The sequence below is a fragment of the Hydra vulgaris genome, chromosome 12, assembly GCF_038396675.1.
Source record: "Hydra vulgaris chromosome 12, alternate assembly HydraT2T_AEP".
Classification (NCBI taxonomy): Eukaryota; Metazoa; Cnidaria; class Hydrozoa; order Anthoathecata; family Hydridae; genus Hydra; species Hydra vulgaris.
Window position 1 is genome coordinate 51827501 of NC_088931.1, and position 17500 is coordinate 51845000.

The following is a 17500-nucleotide window of genomic DNA, read 5'->3' on the forward strand; positions in this document are numbered from 1 at the left end:
GTATTCTTTATGACAGCCTGATATGCATCCCCATATGCTAACAGATCCACAACCATTTGGATTATGGTTTTGTATGTGTTGCTTCAAATATTTTTTTGTATATGCATGATTCTTTTAATAAAGTTTATTAAAAAATAATAATAAATTAAAGAAAATTCTGGCCTAATATAATGAAAATCAAGCCTTGTCTATTTGCAACAAGTGATACAATAGTTTTACTTGTTATTTTAACAGAGAAAGGTAATATCAATTGATTTTTGTTTTGTTTTGATAGACTGGAACTCCTTGGATGCATATCCACCCTCAGGATTTAACTTTGGTTCAGATTGCTACTGTGAAAATGTTTTATGCCCATGTGAAACTTCAGGTAAGTTGGACCTAAATTAAAAATAAATTTTATTTTCTTTGAATTTATAGCAAAGTATAGCTTCTAAATTTTAGATTTGAAGTAACACAAAGTAATTAAATAACTGTAGTAATACTAATGAATTAAAATAAATTTGTAATAGCACAAAGTAGTAAAAATAATTTTTGATTTATTAAAAATTGATTAGTTCACTAAATTTTAGATAAAAATAGCAGTGTGGAATACACTAGTAGATTCTCTATCATTAAAGATGTTGCCGAAGATGATTTTTTTGATGAAAATTTTTTTATGGAAAGCCCTGATTATTTTGCAAACTACTCTACTATATACTTTGATAATATTGTTCTGGATTTTCAAAACATAAAACTTTTATATGTCTATATACAGGGCAATTTGTTTTTACCTACTAGTAATTCATGTTTTAATTTGACTATGCAATTTTCAAATGACCCTAATTTTTCCGCCCAAACTCAATGGTGTGATTCAACAAGTGCAGAAAGCATTTTTAATACACCAGATCTTTCATTGTTATTAAGTGATCTTCTCAAGACAGTTTCTTACACAATACCATTTACAATTGTAGTGAAGATTACCAATACTTTTTTGAATCCAGGATGTGTTATGAAAATTGATTATGAATTGCCACTGCCAGGTACATTAAAAAAAAATTTTCCCTTATATTATTGTTAATTTTATTCAATAAAAAACATCAAATTTTAATAGCAACATTTCTAAATGCAACATTATGTTAAGGATAAATTATGTGGATTGGAAAAATTTGAGTTTGAAGTTGTTTTTTCTAAAAGCTATATTAGAAGTATTTTTTATAAATTCTTTTTAAAATATTCAAAGTAATAGTGTTTGCATTTAGAATAGAAAAATGTTTTTATATTGAACATTTGGCTTATTACTACACATTATTATATATTAAATACATTATCTACGTTATTGGTTATAGTTATACATAAAGTTATTGTAATTATAGTAATGTGATTATTGGTTAAATATTTTCACTTTATTTTTTCTTTATTAGGGGGTTTTATACATGCAAGTGCTATTCAAGAAAACTCACAAGATTTACTTGCTTTTATTTCTCTTGATGTTACAGGAACATGTTTGTCATATAAGTTTAAGTTTTGTGGGGAAGGATTTGTGAGCCTCACTGTGTTAGGTTACACTGGAAGTGTTACAAAGGAATTAGCTTTTTTTTACAGAAGAGAACGTCTTAATGAATGGGTCAACTCTTATGTAGATTTAAGTAAAAATTCTGAAAAATTCTATTTGGTAATCTATTAAACTTTTTTTAATGTATTGAATTTATTTAACTGTAGTTAATGTGGTTATTATTGTTGTTACTGTAGTTACTGTTGCTGTGGTTACTGTTACTGTAGTAAATTTGTGAACTCAGTGAACTAAAGAATTTGAGTATTTGTAAAATTCAAAACAATTTTAGGTCAAATTTGTAGCTTTAAAAAATGGTCTTGGAAGTGGCTACATTGCATTTGGCACCATTCAATTTTTATCTAGTTGTGATGAGTTGACTATAAAAGAACCTGCAGGTACCTCCAATTTTTTAAACAAGTTATACTGTTTTAAAGTTTGCAAAACTTTTATAAGGAAAATTTATAAATAATAAAATATATTTAAAAAAACTATATTATACATAAGCAGTACATAAAGAAAACTTACATAATATATAGTATAGAATATATAAAGAATATAGAGAAGTTTAATTGCTTTATATTTGTTGAATATTATTATTTAAAAACATTTTTTTATAAATATTATGTTTTTTTTAGTTCTTAGTCTTTTTTTAATTTTTAATTGAAAAAACACGTTTTTTTAAAAAATAACTTAGATTAAAATAAATTACAAATTTGATGGTGATGATGATAATGATGATGATAATAATTAATCAAAAGTCTACATTAGTCTTTGTAATTTATAATCACTTTAAAAATATAGTTTATTATTGGTAATTGGCATTTAATTAGGTAATTATTAGCATATGTGTTACTATTCTATGTTTGTAATTTATATAATTTACAAAAAAAAGTTTTTTATAAAAGTTTTGAAAAGTATAAGATATACAGTATTCTACTAAGATTAATAATAATTATTAATTTTTCAACTTAAGATATTATTAGCTATTTCAAATAAAAAACAAAGCTATACATTTCATAAGTTTTAAAGTTTGTGTGAATAATGGTAAAAAAAAAAATTGACAGCAAAAATTTTATAGAAATTTTTCAAGAAACTCAGTTGTAATTAAAAGTTTGAAATAGACCAATTTTTATAATTGAAATCATCACAAACCACTAATAAAAAGGGACAACCAGAGATGACCAGGAAAAGAAATTTGATGAGCGAGAGAAGTTTTAGTGTGATAATTAAAAAAAAACATAAAATTTCAAATTTTGATCGAATTGAAAAAATATTACTTGTTTCCCAAAGAAAATCATAAAATTTTTTCTATAAGTTTGTTTAAGGTGTTGACATCATTAAAAAAAAAAAAGATTCGCACCATATGTTTGTTCAGACAACACATGACAGCAATAAACAAACTACTAAGGAAGCCATTGCAGTATTAATTGACATAAGTCTTAATGTATCTGACTATAACTAAATCTAACAGGCATATAAAATAAGATATCCATCTTATTCAACAGTTGAAAAACATGTAAGTTAATTTTCTAATAATGAATAATAAATGTTTATAATGATTTATAATCTTAAAATCTTGTACGCCCTCTTTTTTAATATTATGTAATATTTACAATACATTTTTGCAACTGATTATATTTTTGATGTTACTAAATAATATCCTCACTATCAAAATAGCATCAATAACACCATGTTTTTCTTTAGATATTGCAAATAATAACATACTATCAAATGGTTCCTTTTTATTTCCTAATCCTAAAATCTTTATCAGAGGATCAAGTGAACTTTTCGTAAATATTTCTAATGCAGTGGTATCTCAAGGTTCTAACACTAATCTTTTACAATTTATCGACGGACATAATGAGCAAGTTTTTAAAAAAACACTTTCTTTTGTTGAAGTAGATTTAAGTAAAGACTTTTCATTCGTATTTTGGTATCAAAGCAATTCATTTCAAGTGTTGCGTTTTACATATGAAAAAATTGCAGTTGTTAGTTCCCAAGCCTCAGCACTTATGTAAACCATTTTTATTTTATTAAAGAAGCTCGAAGAACAATTTAAAATATTGAGATTTCAATATTTTTTTGCCAGTGTTGACTTCTTATCAATTGCTTGCTTTATATTTAAAAGTAACATACAAAGGTATAATAATATCTTTTTTCTTTTTTAAAAAAGCTTTTTTTCTTCTTAGATTGACATTTGATAGCGTACAAAAAGTTATTAACATTGACTCATCAGTACAATGGCATTATGTGGTGGTCAAATATGAGCGAAAGTTTTTAAAGCTTTCATTTGATGTAGATTTCAATACAGTAAATTGACATTTTTTATTTTTAGTTTATTTTATTTTATTTTAATTTAATAAAAAACTAAAAATGTTTTACTTCTATATTAAAATGATTAAATTTTAAATTTTTATATGGTAAATAAATAAAATAGTCTAAACTATTGAAGTTAATTAACTTTAACTGTTTAGAATCAGTTAATGTATTTATAAAAGAAATATTTATAGATTAGTTTTAATATTTAAAGTTGTTTATGTGGTTTTAATATAGTTTCATTATTTTTTGTTATCAATCCTTTTTTTATTTGAAATAATAGGGAAGTGTTTTTGACAAAGTTCAATTTCCACAAAATTCAAGCATGGAGATCATCCTTGAAAATAACATATTCTGTTTTCAAATGTATAACGAAATATTATTTCCTTCAGCATTGAAAGCAGCACAGTTATGTATGCTGAAATCAGGTAATTAGTTTCTGTTTATTATCTGAGATATTTAGTAAGGTGCATTTAATTTTTGTTTCAATTTCAAAAACAGGGGGTAGCATTGGTTTAGTTTAGTTTCCCAATCTGCAGGAAAAAAATTGATTTATAAATGTCTTGCTTGGAAGATTGGTCTTTTTATGAAGAAAAAATTACTAAAATATATATAATTATAATTTGAAATATATCTATGTTTTTGTGGCACAATGCATACAGGTGACCAACAGAGCCATCCATTCAGGTAGAAATGGGAGGTGTGATACTAAAAATAAACTGTAGAAAAGGTAGTTGAGTGAAAATCTAAAATACAAAATATTAGTTAATTAAAACGTTAGTAAAGCTTAAAGCTTTAAAAGTGGAAAAATAATATCTTAATGATGTTCAGTAAGAATCTAAAAGAAAAGAAAAGGAATAGTGAGATATGCTAAATATAACCAAGTTGGATTCTGAAACTAAAAAAACCATACTGAAAAAATAACCAAAAAATATGTATGTAGTTGCTTGTTATACTTTTTTTGACATTTAGTTTTAGATTGAAGATCGATTCTATGGTATAAATACTCTTCTCTAAAAACTAATATATATTGTCTCATTACTTTAAGAGTTTTGTACAATGTGTCTTATTTGATGTATCTAATATGGTGTGTCTTATACGGTTTGTCTAATACAGACAATTATGCCTATTTTTTTAAAGTCAAATTTTAATAAAACTCTCTTTTTAGTGCTGGTTTTGTGATTTTTTAAAATTAAAATTCAGCATACTTAACATTAAACTTTTTATCTGTTTGAATAAATATATTTATCCTTTATTTATCTTTATATGACTAAATAGCACTTTTTTCTTCTTTTAGTTAAAATACTTTCTCCTAATTAGTTTTATTTTATTCATATTTTCTTTATAAATTGGTTGATCGAGACATTTTTAGATCGCTTTATTTTTTTACAGATAAGAAACCTTTGTTATCTCATCTAATTTATAAAATTTAAATAAACGGAGGAATAAACAACATAGCCTGTAAAAGAATTTCCTGTCAAAAATAAGAAAAAAATGCCTAATTTTTTTAAACAAACTTTCAAAAAATTCTCTTTATCTGAGTTTTTTTAACATTTGAAGATTTTTTTGAAGTTCAGCATAATAAATTTTGATTTTCGCCCATCCTCTTTTTCCCAGAAAAAAAATTACCATATTTTTTAGTAAGAAGCTGATAATTTTTAGATTTTATTTTTTTAAATGTTCTATTTTAATAACAGTAACCTTTTATGTAAATTATTTTTAACATTTTAGTGGAGAATGCATGTACCAAACGTAAAAGTGATTGTGAGTGGTGTAATCCATTTTATGGTGAATGGGAGTTGTATCCATGGGAATACATTTTTGATAAAAATAGTACTTGTCTTCAAGGTGAAAATCAAGACTTTAAATATTTAAAATAAAAATAATTTTTAACACTTTCCATCTATCTTTCAATTATTTGTTAGACAGTAGGTATATTAACAACACTTCTCACCCTATAAATATATATATATATATATATATATATATATATATATATATATATATATATATATATATATATATATATATATATATATATATATATATATATATAAATAAAGAATATAGTTTGAAAAGAATATTTTTCCCCCTCTCTACATATATATATATATATATATATATATATATATATATATATATATATATATATATATATATATATATATATATATATATATATATATATATATATATATACATATATATATATATATATATATATATATACATATATATATATATATATATATATACATATATATATATATATATATATATATATATATATATATATATATATATATATATATATATATATATATATATGTAGAGAGGGGGAAAAATATTCTTTTCAAACTATATTCTTTATACTATTCTTTTCAAAATTTGTTAAACAATAGACATTGAGTTTAGTCTCTAAAATATTGTTTTAACTTATTTTCACCCTATATTTTTTAGATAACAGGTATGGAGAATATTCTATGTAAAATATAATCTCTATATTTTATTCTACCCAAAATTTGTTTGGCAATAAACATAGAGTATTGTCCATATCATTTAATCCTTTTCACCCAATAGTTGTTAAAAATAGGCTAAAAGTATAGTCCCTATATTTAATTCCTTTTTACCCTTATACTTGATAGATAAGATACATAGAGTATAGTGCCTATGTTTTAATAGTTATATATATAACTTATATTTGTTATGCAATAGACTCGGATTATATTTCCTATGAATAATACTAGTAAAATGCATCACAATAATACAATTACAAAAATATTAACACATTTGTTAGATATTTGGAATAATAAAATAAATCCAAGATTTAAAAATTGCTGTTATATTTAAAAAAAACCAAATCACTTACTGCTGTTATTATAATCATTATTCTTTTTGATTATTCCATTATAGTATGTATTGTTTGTATAGTTTTTGAAATCTCTAGTAGTTGATAATGAAATAAGAAAGGCAGTACTGGTATGAAAATGATAAACAAAAAGTTTATGTATCAACAGGAGAGAATTTTGTGATGTACAGCTGTGTACAAAAAACACAGAATTAGGAGAATTTCGATGCCCTGTTCTATGCAAAAAAAGGAGTATAGTATAAGTGTTTTGAGTTTATTTTTGGAGCAAATAATATGAAATAATACAAATTTACTGTATAAAGAGTATTAATTTTGGTAAGTTAAACAGTCCCTCCCCCTCCCATCCCCTCCTTTCCCCATCCCCCTCCCCCAACCTCCTCCAAAAAAAAAGGGACAAACAAATAATGAAGGATGTGTGTCATATATAACAAAAGTTGCACATTAAAAGCTAGACAATACTGCTCTTATGTTGTTATATTATCTTAAGTCGTCTTTGCCTTTAAATCCTCCGTCCTCAATTTTTCTTAACTCTTATTTGATAAGGCCTTGCATGTTCTCCCTAGATAGTCAGTCAATGTCTTTAACTGTTGACCACTCAACTTTATAATCTTGTCTTGAAAAAAAAAATTATTTTTAATTGCTTAGAACAGTGAGCCAATTTTAAATCTATTTTCTCTTTGCTAACAGATTGGGGTTTCAGAGGTTTTTGAGTTTAACCTACAACAAAACTCAATTATTTACTGAAAACAACTATTGCAAAGCTGTTGACATTCCTATATAAATGAATGACAACCCTTCTTGCTAAGTCTTCTTTTTTAAATTCTCTTGGATTATTATTCTCTACTGACCTCTCACAGAAACCATATATGCAATCCATTGCAAAGTTGGCATCTACTAAGGCTGCTTCTCTTTTTTGTGCTTGCCATTATACTACTCCTGATTCCATTCTCTACCTCAACAAATCTTTTTTTAGTCCCTGTATGGAATACTATTGTCATAATTGTCTGATTTTTCTAATGATGCTCTTTCTCTTCCAGACAAGTTCCAAAAATGCATTGCAAATATAGTTAAACCTGCTCTATCTGCCTACCTAATTGTGTTGGAGGTTGATAAAAAGGTTGCATATCTTTGTCTTTTCTACAAAAACTGTCATGGTCACTGCTCTAATGAGCTATCATTTTTGATTCCATCAATCAAAACTCATTCTTCTTGACATCCTTTTACTGTATCTGTCTCTTCATGCTCTTTTAGAGGATTTTCATCTAGTTTTTTTCAATGTTTTTGAACTTCCATATTCATGATTTCACATATTTTATATATGAATATATTGTTTAATATTTTGAAACATTTAGAGTTAATATATATTTTCTGTTCTAATATATTTTATCCTGTTTGACAATTAAACTGATCTTATATTGGGTATGTGAGACTCCTTAGCCATAGTGGAAGCAATTTATATAGAAAATGAAAAACTCTGGTATAAAATACCCATTTTAGTTTTGAGTTTGGTTAGGAGGATTTTATAAATCTTGGATGGTAATCTTCTAATGGTTCTATCTTTTTTATCTTTATTGCATTGACAACTTATTTTGTTATTATACTTTGTTAATTATCTCATTAAAGCAATTTGTTTACTTTTAACTATACTTTAGTAAATATGGATTGGTGTAACATGTACTGGAGTTTGTGTAATCTCTCTCTCCTCTCTGCTTTCCTTCTTAAATTGTATTTTTATGTTTTGTTAATTATAATGGTAATGCTTATTTTTTTGATACTGTATGCCATTTTCTTTTTGTTTTAGAGAATACTCCTTTCTATTTGATGTGTGTATATATATATATATATATATATATATATATATATATATATATATATATATATATATATACACATGTATATATATATACACATGTATATATATATATATATATTTATATACACATATATATATGCATATGTATATATATACATGCATATGTATATATATACATGCATATGTATATATATAAATTTATATATATTTATATATATATATATATATATATATATATATATATATATATATATATATATATATATATATATATATATATATATACTAAATAGTCTTTCTTCATATTACCACAGATACTGTAAAATATATAGTGTTGAACTTAATATACTGTTAACTACACAGTTCAAATTTTTAATATTGGCAACTAATTTTTATTTTTCAGACTTAAATGATTTCAAAAAAACTTTGTATCAGCCATTTAATATGGTTGTAAATGACAGTTTTGTGGCTGGCATCTCTAATAGTTATGAAGTTAAAATATCATCAAAAGTTCAACCTGTTTTGGGTTTTATTAATAATGGATTACTAACTGAATCAAAAAATGTTGTTGTTGCTGATCAAGATATTATAAATTATTTTAGTAATAATACATATATGTTCTCAGCCTGGGTTAAACACACATGTGAAGTAGGATATGAGTATACACCAATTATAAGTACTTCTATTGTTGTATTACTTTGTGGCATTACAGATACAAATGTTTCTTTTGCAACACCAACTTTAGTTTTTTATGATAATTGTATGTATGCATTACCAGGAAAATCTGGTTTGTGGTACAACTTTGCTTTTGTTTATAATAAAACCATATCGATGTATATTGATGGTGAGCTTGTTCCAAAAACAGAGTGCTTAACAACTGCTTTACCTTTTGATAGTAGTTTACAAGTAAATAATGTGCAAGTATCAAGTGTTGGTTCATATGCCACTCTTTTAGATGAAGTATTTGTTGGAGATGTTGCTCCTAGTGTCTTATTTTGGAGGCAATTAATAGGTTTGTATATTAGGATTTTTTGTGGGTTCTGGTAACTATTAGTAATCTGTATTTTGAAAAAACTTTCTTTGAGATATGTAATTGGAAATTAAATTGTGTTTCTTTGATTTTTTAATCAAATCTTTTTTTATTGTTAAAGGTTATTATTATACTGAAAATATTAAGCAAATGACTAATCCTACTCAATTTGGTTTTTGCTCAAATGAACCGTGGATTTATGACAACAGCTTACCTGGCACCTACCTATATGAAAGAGTTGTAAACATACTTCAACCTCAGGTCAATTATATTATGTGTAAAATTTATAGGTGGATTGGTTAAACAAAATTGGGGCCAAAAAATGGGGAGGTGGAATTTATTTCAAATTATGTTAAAATTAATTTGAATTTGAACCTAAATAATATCATATTAAAATTATAAAGTCATTTTAATATGGTGTTATTTCATAAATTATTATAATAAATAAATGTATTATACAGTTATGGCCAAAAATACTATACAATAGCAAAAAACCATTTTTGTACTGTAGAGTGTACTTATTTATAAGTAAAAAATGTTTTGATTAAAAAAAAAAAAACATACATGAATATAAAATAATGAAACTTCTTCTTTTAATTTTATTCAACAGTTTTTGATGGGGTTTAAATTGAAGAAATTGTCTAGCCACAGGGCCAGAACATTAATTTTATTTTCTTGGAGCCATGTTTTGTCAAATTATGCCTGATAGCAAGTTGCTTCCTTGTGCATGAAAATGTCAAATTTTTATATTTAAAATTTGAAAAGGCATCTTCAAAGTATGCAGCTTTCATACTAGAAGGCAGTTAAGTAAGAATTTGTGAGCTTGAAATCTGCATATAATTCACAGCCAAACGGCATAATATGTTGTTGATTTTTGGAGTTGTATTTCTTGGTCTTTTTCATTTTGGAGTTGTATTCTCTGGGTCATCTTCCATTAAAGTTGTAGTTGTGCATGTTTGTGATGTTAATGTCATATTTTACAAGAATAAAGTTTGAATTTGAATGATGAGTTTGATTGAATCGCACATGATTTTAATGTATATAGAGGTGTATGTGTTTAATGTATATAGAGCATAAAAGATATTTTATTGTTTTATAATTATGCGTATTTTTATATAAAATATGTTTACATATTAGATGTGTTTTAAGATTTTTTTGTATAAAAGTTGTGTTTATGTACAGTTATTTTTAAAATTTATACTAATATTTTTACATTAGATAATAAGCCTACTTCAGTTATTAATCACAGAATTTTTACTAGCTGAAATTTCATCAATAAAAAAAGGTTCTAGGTAAGATATTAATAGTATACTAAATGATATTTAAAATAACATTTGTTTTGTTTAATATGTTAATTTAAAGTAATTTCAAAGTAAAATTATTTAACTTAAAAAAACAATTAAATTTTTCAGCAATGTTTGTGGTGGATTCAATGTTTACATCACTGTTCAAAGTATAGATGTTTTGCAAAAAATTGCTTCAATTAAAAATGAAAATATTCAAATTTATCCAGGTAGATTTGATTTCTATTTTAAAAGCGTAATGTAGTTAAAAATAGAAGTACATACTAAATAATATATTTTTATATTTTTAGTATATCCACAAACAGATCAGTTACTTGGTAATATTTTAGCTTTAAAATATTACCAAGTAACTGATCTAAAATATAAAATAATATATATTCATATATAAGAATTTTATAACTAAAATAGATAAAAGCTATTTTAGTTATAAAATTCTTATATATGAATATATATAAATATATATATATATATATGTGTCTATATATATATATATATATATATATATATATATATATATATATATATGTATGTATGTATTTGTATGTATATATATGTATTTGTGTATATATATATATATATATATATATATATATATATATATATATATATATATATATATATATATATATATATATATATATATATATGTATAAATAAATTTAATTTTGCTGTGTGCGTATATTCAGCAAGAATGCTTAATGATTGATATCAGAGCTATATAATTGATTTTTTGACGAGATTAAATAAAAATAACTACAAAAATTATGTAGTTATTTTTATTTAATCTCGCAACAAAATCAGTTATATATACATATATATACATATATATATATATATATATATATATATATATATATATATATATATATATATATATATATATATATATATATATATATATATATATATATATATGTATATATATATATATGTATATATATATGTATATATATATAAATATATATATATATATATATATATACATATATATATATATATATATATATATATATTTATATATATATATATATATATATATATATATGTATATATATATATATATATATATATTTATATATATTATTTTTGTTTATCATAAATAAAAAGATTATTAAACAGTTTTCAAAATTCAATTTTAATATTAAAATCAATTAAAAATTAAATTAAAGGGTTGTAATTTATGCAACAGTTTTTAATTAGATTAGTTGAAAAAAGAGTCTATATTGTAAGTAAAGAGTCTATATTGTAAAGCAAAATCAATTTTCTAAAAGTAATCATTAAAAACATGGAGATAATTGTTAATGTTTTACTTTATTTCTGCTCAATAATATTTATCTAATAATTTCTTGAAATATCAAGTAGCTTTTTTTTATGGAAGTGGTTTTATCATGCAGACCCAAAATTTGTATGACCAGATTGTTAAGAACATATAACAATTAAGTTTAAACTTAAAAACGTTTTTGGGTTTTTCAGTAGTGACATTTGTTTTTATTTTTAAAAGTTATATATTTTATTAATAAATAAATTTGCAATTAAAAGTATTGATATCAAAATTTATTTACAAAGTTTACTGCAATAAATGTATTTTTGTTTATTTTTGTAAATTAATTTTGGATAAGCATTCCAATAGACCATATTACACTTTGTTCAAAGATTTGTAAAACATGTTTGAGACTTTTCTAATTTTAGTTACAATGAAATAAGTTTGATGGAAAAAGAGTAAAAGTGGACTTTCCTTAAAAAGTCATTAACAAAGTTAATGAAATTTTGTTAAGCATTTTTCATTGAGTTAAGTAACATTTTTCACAGAATGGAGTAAGAAAGAGGTTTTGCTTTTGCTTTGATTTGTCTATTTTGTGAGACTATTTTTTTTAACAGTATTTACCATTTTAAGATAAACTTTTGATTTACTGTGAGTTATTGTTTTAAGATTCTTTATGCTAACTTACTGTTAATTTCCTATTTAAGATTTCCTTTTTTTATCATTGTTTTTTAAATGGGCTTAATCTTAGTTGGTAACTGCTTGGTTGGTGGTTATGGGTTATGATGCTTTAGTCGTAGTTGATCCATATTACTTTTTATTAAGTTAGTGTTACTTCTTATATATCAAAACTTAATATAATGAAAATATATTTATCGTTTTTAGATTCAAAGTTGTAGTTCATGTCTTAAATGTGTCTCAGTATTGTGTTTTATTAAGTATGTCCATTAAACCATTACAATGGTATACACTTAAGGATGGTGGTAGAGTGTGTTATTCTTAGAATGTTTATGAGATCAGTTGACAGTTTTAGTTGTGGTACCTTTTAGTTCAATTTAATTTCTTCAGTTAAAATACACAAATATAAGAAATCATTTTTTATTGTTGTACTTTTGCTTTTTTTACCATGTTTTTTTACTTTTAAAATTCATTTTATTTGCTTCTGTAGACTATCCGCAAACTAAATCTCAAAATCAGCTCTTGATTAAGCAAAAACTGTACTTTTTTAAAATTGCGCGTTAATTCTAGTTGTAGTTGCAACAACATTATCAGCATAAATCCATGATAATTATAAATTTATGGGAATTGATGCAGTAATTTTTTTGTTGAACTGGTTTTTTTTGAAACTGCTTACCTAGCCGAAAATCAGAATCATTTACTTGAGAAGTTTTCTCTAGTTATTTATTTTATCTCAACTTTAGATGCAGCTGCTAATTGTCTAAAACTCTTTCTTTATTTTTTTTCTTGTGCTTGTTTAAAAAAACTAAATTTTTATAATTTACGTATATAAAGCAAACAACTTTTAGATTAAAATAAATACCTTCTTTTGGTAGAGCAAGATCAATTGAAAAAAAAGGCAAGTTGGACAAGTAAAGTATCTAAAAAATTATACATTGCATGACAAATTTTCTATAAGGTGAAATATTAAGAATTGAAATGGTTACTTATGCGTTATCAAAAGGTTGTTAGTCCACAATTAAGTAAAATGCACTGATACTTTCTCTATTTTGGACCAAGAGAGTTAAAAAAAAATATATGTTATTATATCTTTGATGATGGTAAGATGAGAAAGCTTTAAAAAAAATTATATATGATTTCATATGGAACTTAAAAATATAAATTCATTACGTAGATATTTTAAGGTTTATTATATATATAAACTTTTTTATTTAGTAATTTTTAAATAGGATTTCAAAAATCTAGATAACTGCATACAGTTATTTTTTTATATGCTATGGCGGTTTAATATTTTTTTATATTATATTTTTGTTTTGAAATAATTTTATTTTAATAATAGTTGAATTATTAAAGTATATAAGTTTACAAATTTAAAGCCATGCTTACTGTTGTTTTATTAAATATTTATACACATTTCATATCAAGATATGTTTTTTTCATTTGTTTTTCAAATTGCAAGGCACAGTTTTTCATCTCACCTACTTTAGGCAGGTTGACCAGCTTGGTAAACTTTAGGCTTTTTGAACAAATTCAAAAAATATATTTGGTCTTATAAGTTATTAGCAGTTTAAATTATTTTTCCTTCTAAAGATGTCATAAATCTTTAGGACCTCTGTTGGAAGTTGATTTTCTTTAATTAAGAAAAAGGAGAAAAAGTCTTTTGAAGAATTAATTATAAAGTTATCTGTTATATGTGGCTTATCTTTTTTAATAGTATACAATAAACAAGTTCTTTTTAGATCCTTGTATTTTTTAAATATCTGCTTTTTAGAACCTAAGTGAACTTGTTGGTTATGATATTTAATTGTACAGAGTAAAATAAAAGTGTAGCAATGATTTAACAGGTTATCATTTGATGATTCACACCTATTGAAGTAATTGTTTAGTTCCAGAAATATCTTATCCTGATATCTTTTTTACACATTAACGCAGAAATGATAGAAAAAAAAAATTTTTAAAATCTTATTTCTAGAAGCCTTATAAATATAAAAGTAATTAAAAAAAAAAATTATTTACAGAAACAATAGTGATTTTCTTTAAGTAATTTTGAACTATAAAATATTGTTCTTTTTATAAAATTGAATTATTAAAAAATTTTGATTGGATTCCAATTAAACAAAAGATATGATTCATTGATATTAAATCAACCTTGGATCTAAAATCAGATTGACTTTATATTTTCAAATCTGGTATAGCATAGAATTTAAACTTGGTTGGTCACTAGAGTTTGACTAGAACTGTCTCATAATACTGGTTTCATTTCAAGTTAGATCCAAAGAGTTCTTTACTTGTAGATTGAGTAAAACCAATTTAGAGCTCTATACATTGTTTTAGGCAAAAATGATTTCAATGTTGCATACCATTATTTTGCAATTTTTAAAAAAAAGTTTATGAACTAAATAATTAGCATCAGCATAGTATCTCCTTTTTTTTTTTAATTTTTTTGTCTGGCAGTAATGGTATTAGCCACAATAATGCAATTGACACACTTGTCATTATTATGTTTATATAAAACATTATTATAATGTGTCATTAACCTATATAAAACTAATGGTAATACATCAAAATTATAAGCAGCAATAGGTTGTCTTAACTTTATGTGGATATTTAAAAAAAAATTAACAATTAATAGTTAAAAATATTACTCCAACAACCTCATAGATTTTATCTGAGATTTTTATTGTATGTTATGTTATGTTATGTTTTTTTATAACAATCGCTTTTCATGTGTTATCACTTATCAACTGTCATATATTAATCTATGATTTTCTGTAATTAATTTTCCAGAATATTACTCAATATTTGCATCGTATAAAGTGCTTCGTCAAAATAGAACATCTGTTGTGTTGTCACTAGAGCTTTTAGAAGATGAGAGATACCCTATTAGTAAGATTTATATCCAATGGACCCAAAAAGATGGCTCATATACATACCAGTCTTGGTCTAACACAGCAAACTTTATTCTTATTAGTCCTCTGAAAATATTTACTGAGTACTATGTTTGTTTTTCTTTTGAAACTATTAGAAGAAAGTTGAGTTCATGCATGCAACAAAGAAACACATTTTGGACAGCTGAAGGAGGTTTGATTAATCTTTATTTTTAATATACATATATTCATATATATATATATATATATATATATATATATATATATATATATATATATATATATATATATATATATATATATATATATATATATATATATATATATATAAATATATATATATATATATATATATATATATATATATATATATATATATATATATATATATGTACACATAAATATATTTTTTATATATTTATACATATATATATATTTATATATATATATGTATATATATATATAAATATATATATATACATATCGACTATCTTATAGCCTGCTGCTACAAGGATGTGCTGCTACATGGGCTATCTTATAGCCTCCTGCTACAAGGATGTGCTGCTACATCAACTGAGGGTTTGGTTTGGGAAGGCAGTCTATCAAGTAATAAAAAAATAAATTCCGGTCTTGCATTTAAATTTTTTTTTATGTCAACAAAAAATGGTATAACTTTTCGACAACGATGAAAGAGTCTATATATATATATATATATATATATATATATATATATATATATATATATATATATATATATATATATATATATATATTTATATATATATAATTATATATATACATTTATATATATATATATTTATATATATATATATTTATATATATATATATATATATGTATATATATATATATATATATATATATATATATATATATTCATATATATATATATATATATATATATATATATATATATATATATATATATATATATATATATATATATATATATATATACATATATATTAATGAAGAAAAAACAACTTTTTCTATGGTACTTTAAGTTTCATGCCTATACGGCAATCATCAGCCATTGAATACAAATTCAAAAACAAATAAAACCGCTAAAATTACAAAATACTGTGTAGTGGGATCCTAATGTTGCTAAGACATGCTTGATGGCAACGAAAAAACAAAATATTAGCTAATCACCGGTGTCAAAAAAAGATAAGAGGAATTTATTCTTGTGTCTGCATTTTGAAATCAACTCATTTTGTTTACTTAACAAGTTATCACCTTTATATGTTAAAATAAGGAATTTTTCGTATAAACAAAGATTGCAAATTTTTGACGAAGTGTTATAAGGATTGCAACGTTTTACAATTTTCTACTTAATTAAGGGTGTAAACATTTTGTCTTTTATGTCCCTAATTTCTCTAGACAATTTGGTATCATTTTTATATTTATTAATGTTAAAAGATTTTAGATGGTTAGCATACCGAAATTTAAATGGAGTTTCACATGAGCCAAAATATACTTTTTCTTTGTATTTAGGTTCATTTGACGACACGGTCGCTTGATAAACAATGTTCTTCGACAATCACTGATTGTTCATGGGACAGATGGATTTAGACACAGTTGCATGTTTTTCCCTCATCTTTACCTTGGCTATATAATATCCTGTGATTGTGCGAATTAATGATGGACTTGATGTTTGGCATACATGAGTAGCTTCTTTTAATGGTATTTAGATTAAATATCTTACGAAGTTTGTGACCAACCGGAAACTGTAGGTCTGATTAAAATAATGCATCTTGATAAGGAGGAATGGATTGTTTAAAAATATTTTAG

General features: G+C 23.6%; 1 protein-coding gene across 1 annotated transcript in view; it reads left to right on the forward strand.

Annotated features, from left to right (window-relative positions):
• The window catches only part of LOC101241605 (uncharacterized), a 95578-nt gene that overhangs the window by 27994 nt on the left and 50084 nt on the right, over positions 1-17500 (forward strand). The window contains exons 16-29 of the mRNA XM_065811860.1: positions 275-367; positions 570-1019; positions 1401-1651; positions 1821-1926; positions 3236-3545; positions 3721-3841; positions 4131-4275; positions 5579-5695; positions 8933-9541; positions 9681-9820; positions 10778-10851; positions 10972-11072; positions 11154-11180; positions 15590-15883. Coding sequence (XP_065667932.1) covers positions 275-367; positions 570-1019; positions 1401-1651; positions 1821-1926; positions 3236-3545; positions 3721-3841; positions 4131-4275; positions 5579-5695; positions 8933-9541; positions 9681-9820; positions 10778-10851; positions 10972-11072; positions 11154-11180; positions 15590-15883 — 2838 coding nt within the window. The remainder of the gene's footprint in view (positions 1-274; positions 368-569; positions 1020-1400; positions 1652-1820; positions 1927-3235; positions 3546-3720; positions 3842-4130; positions 4276-5578; positions 5696-8932; positions 9542-9680; positions 9821-10777; positions 10852-10971; positions 11073-11153; positions 11181-15589; positions 15884-17500) is intronic.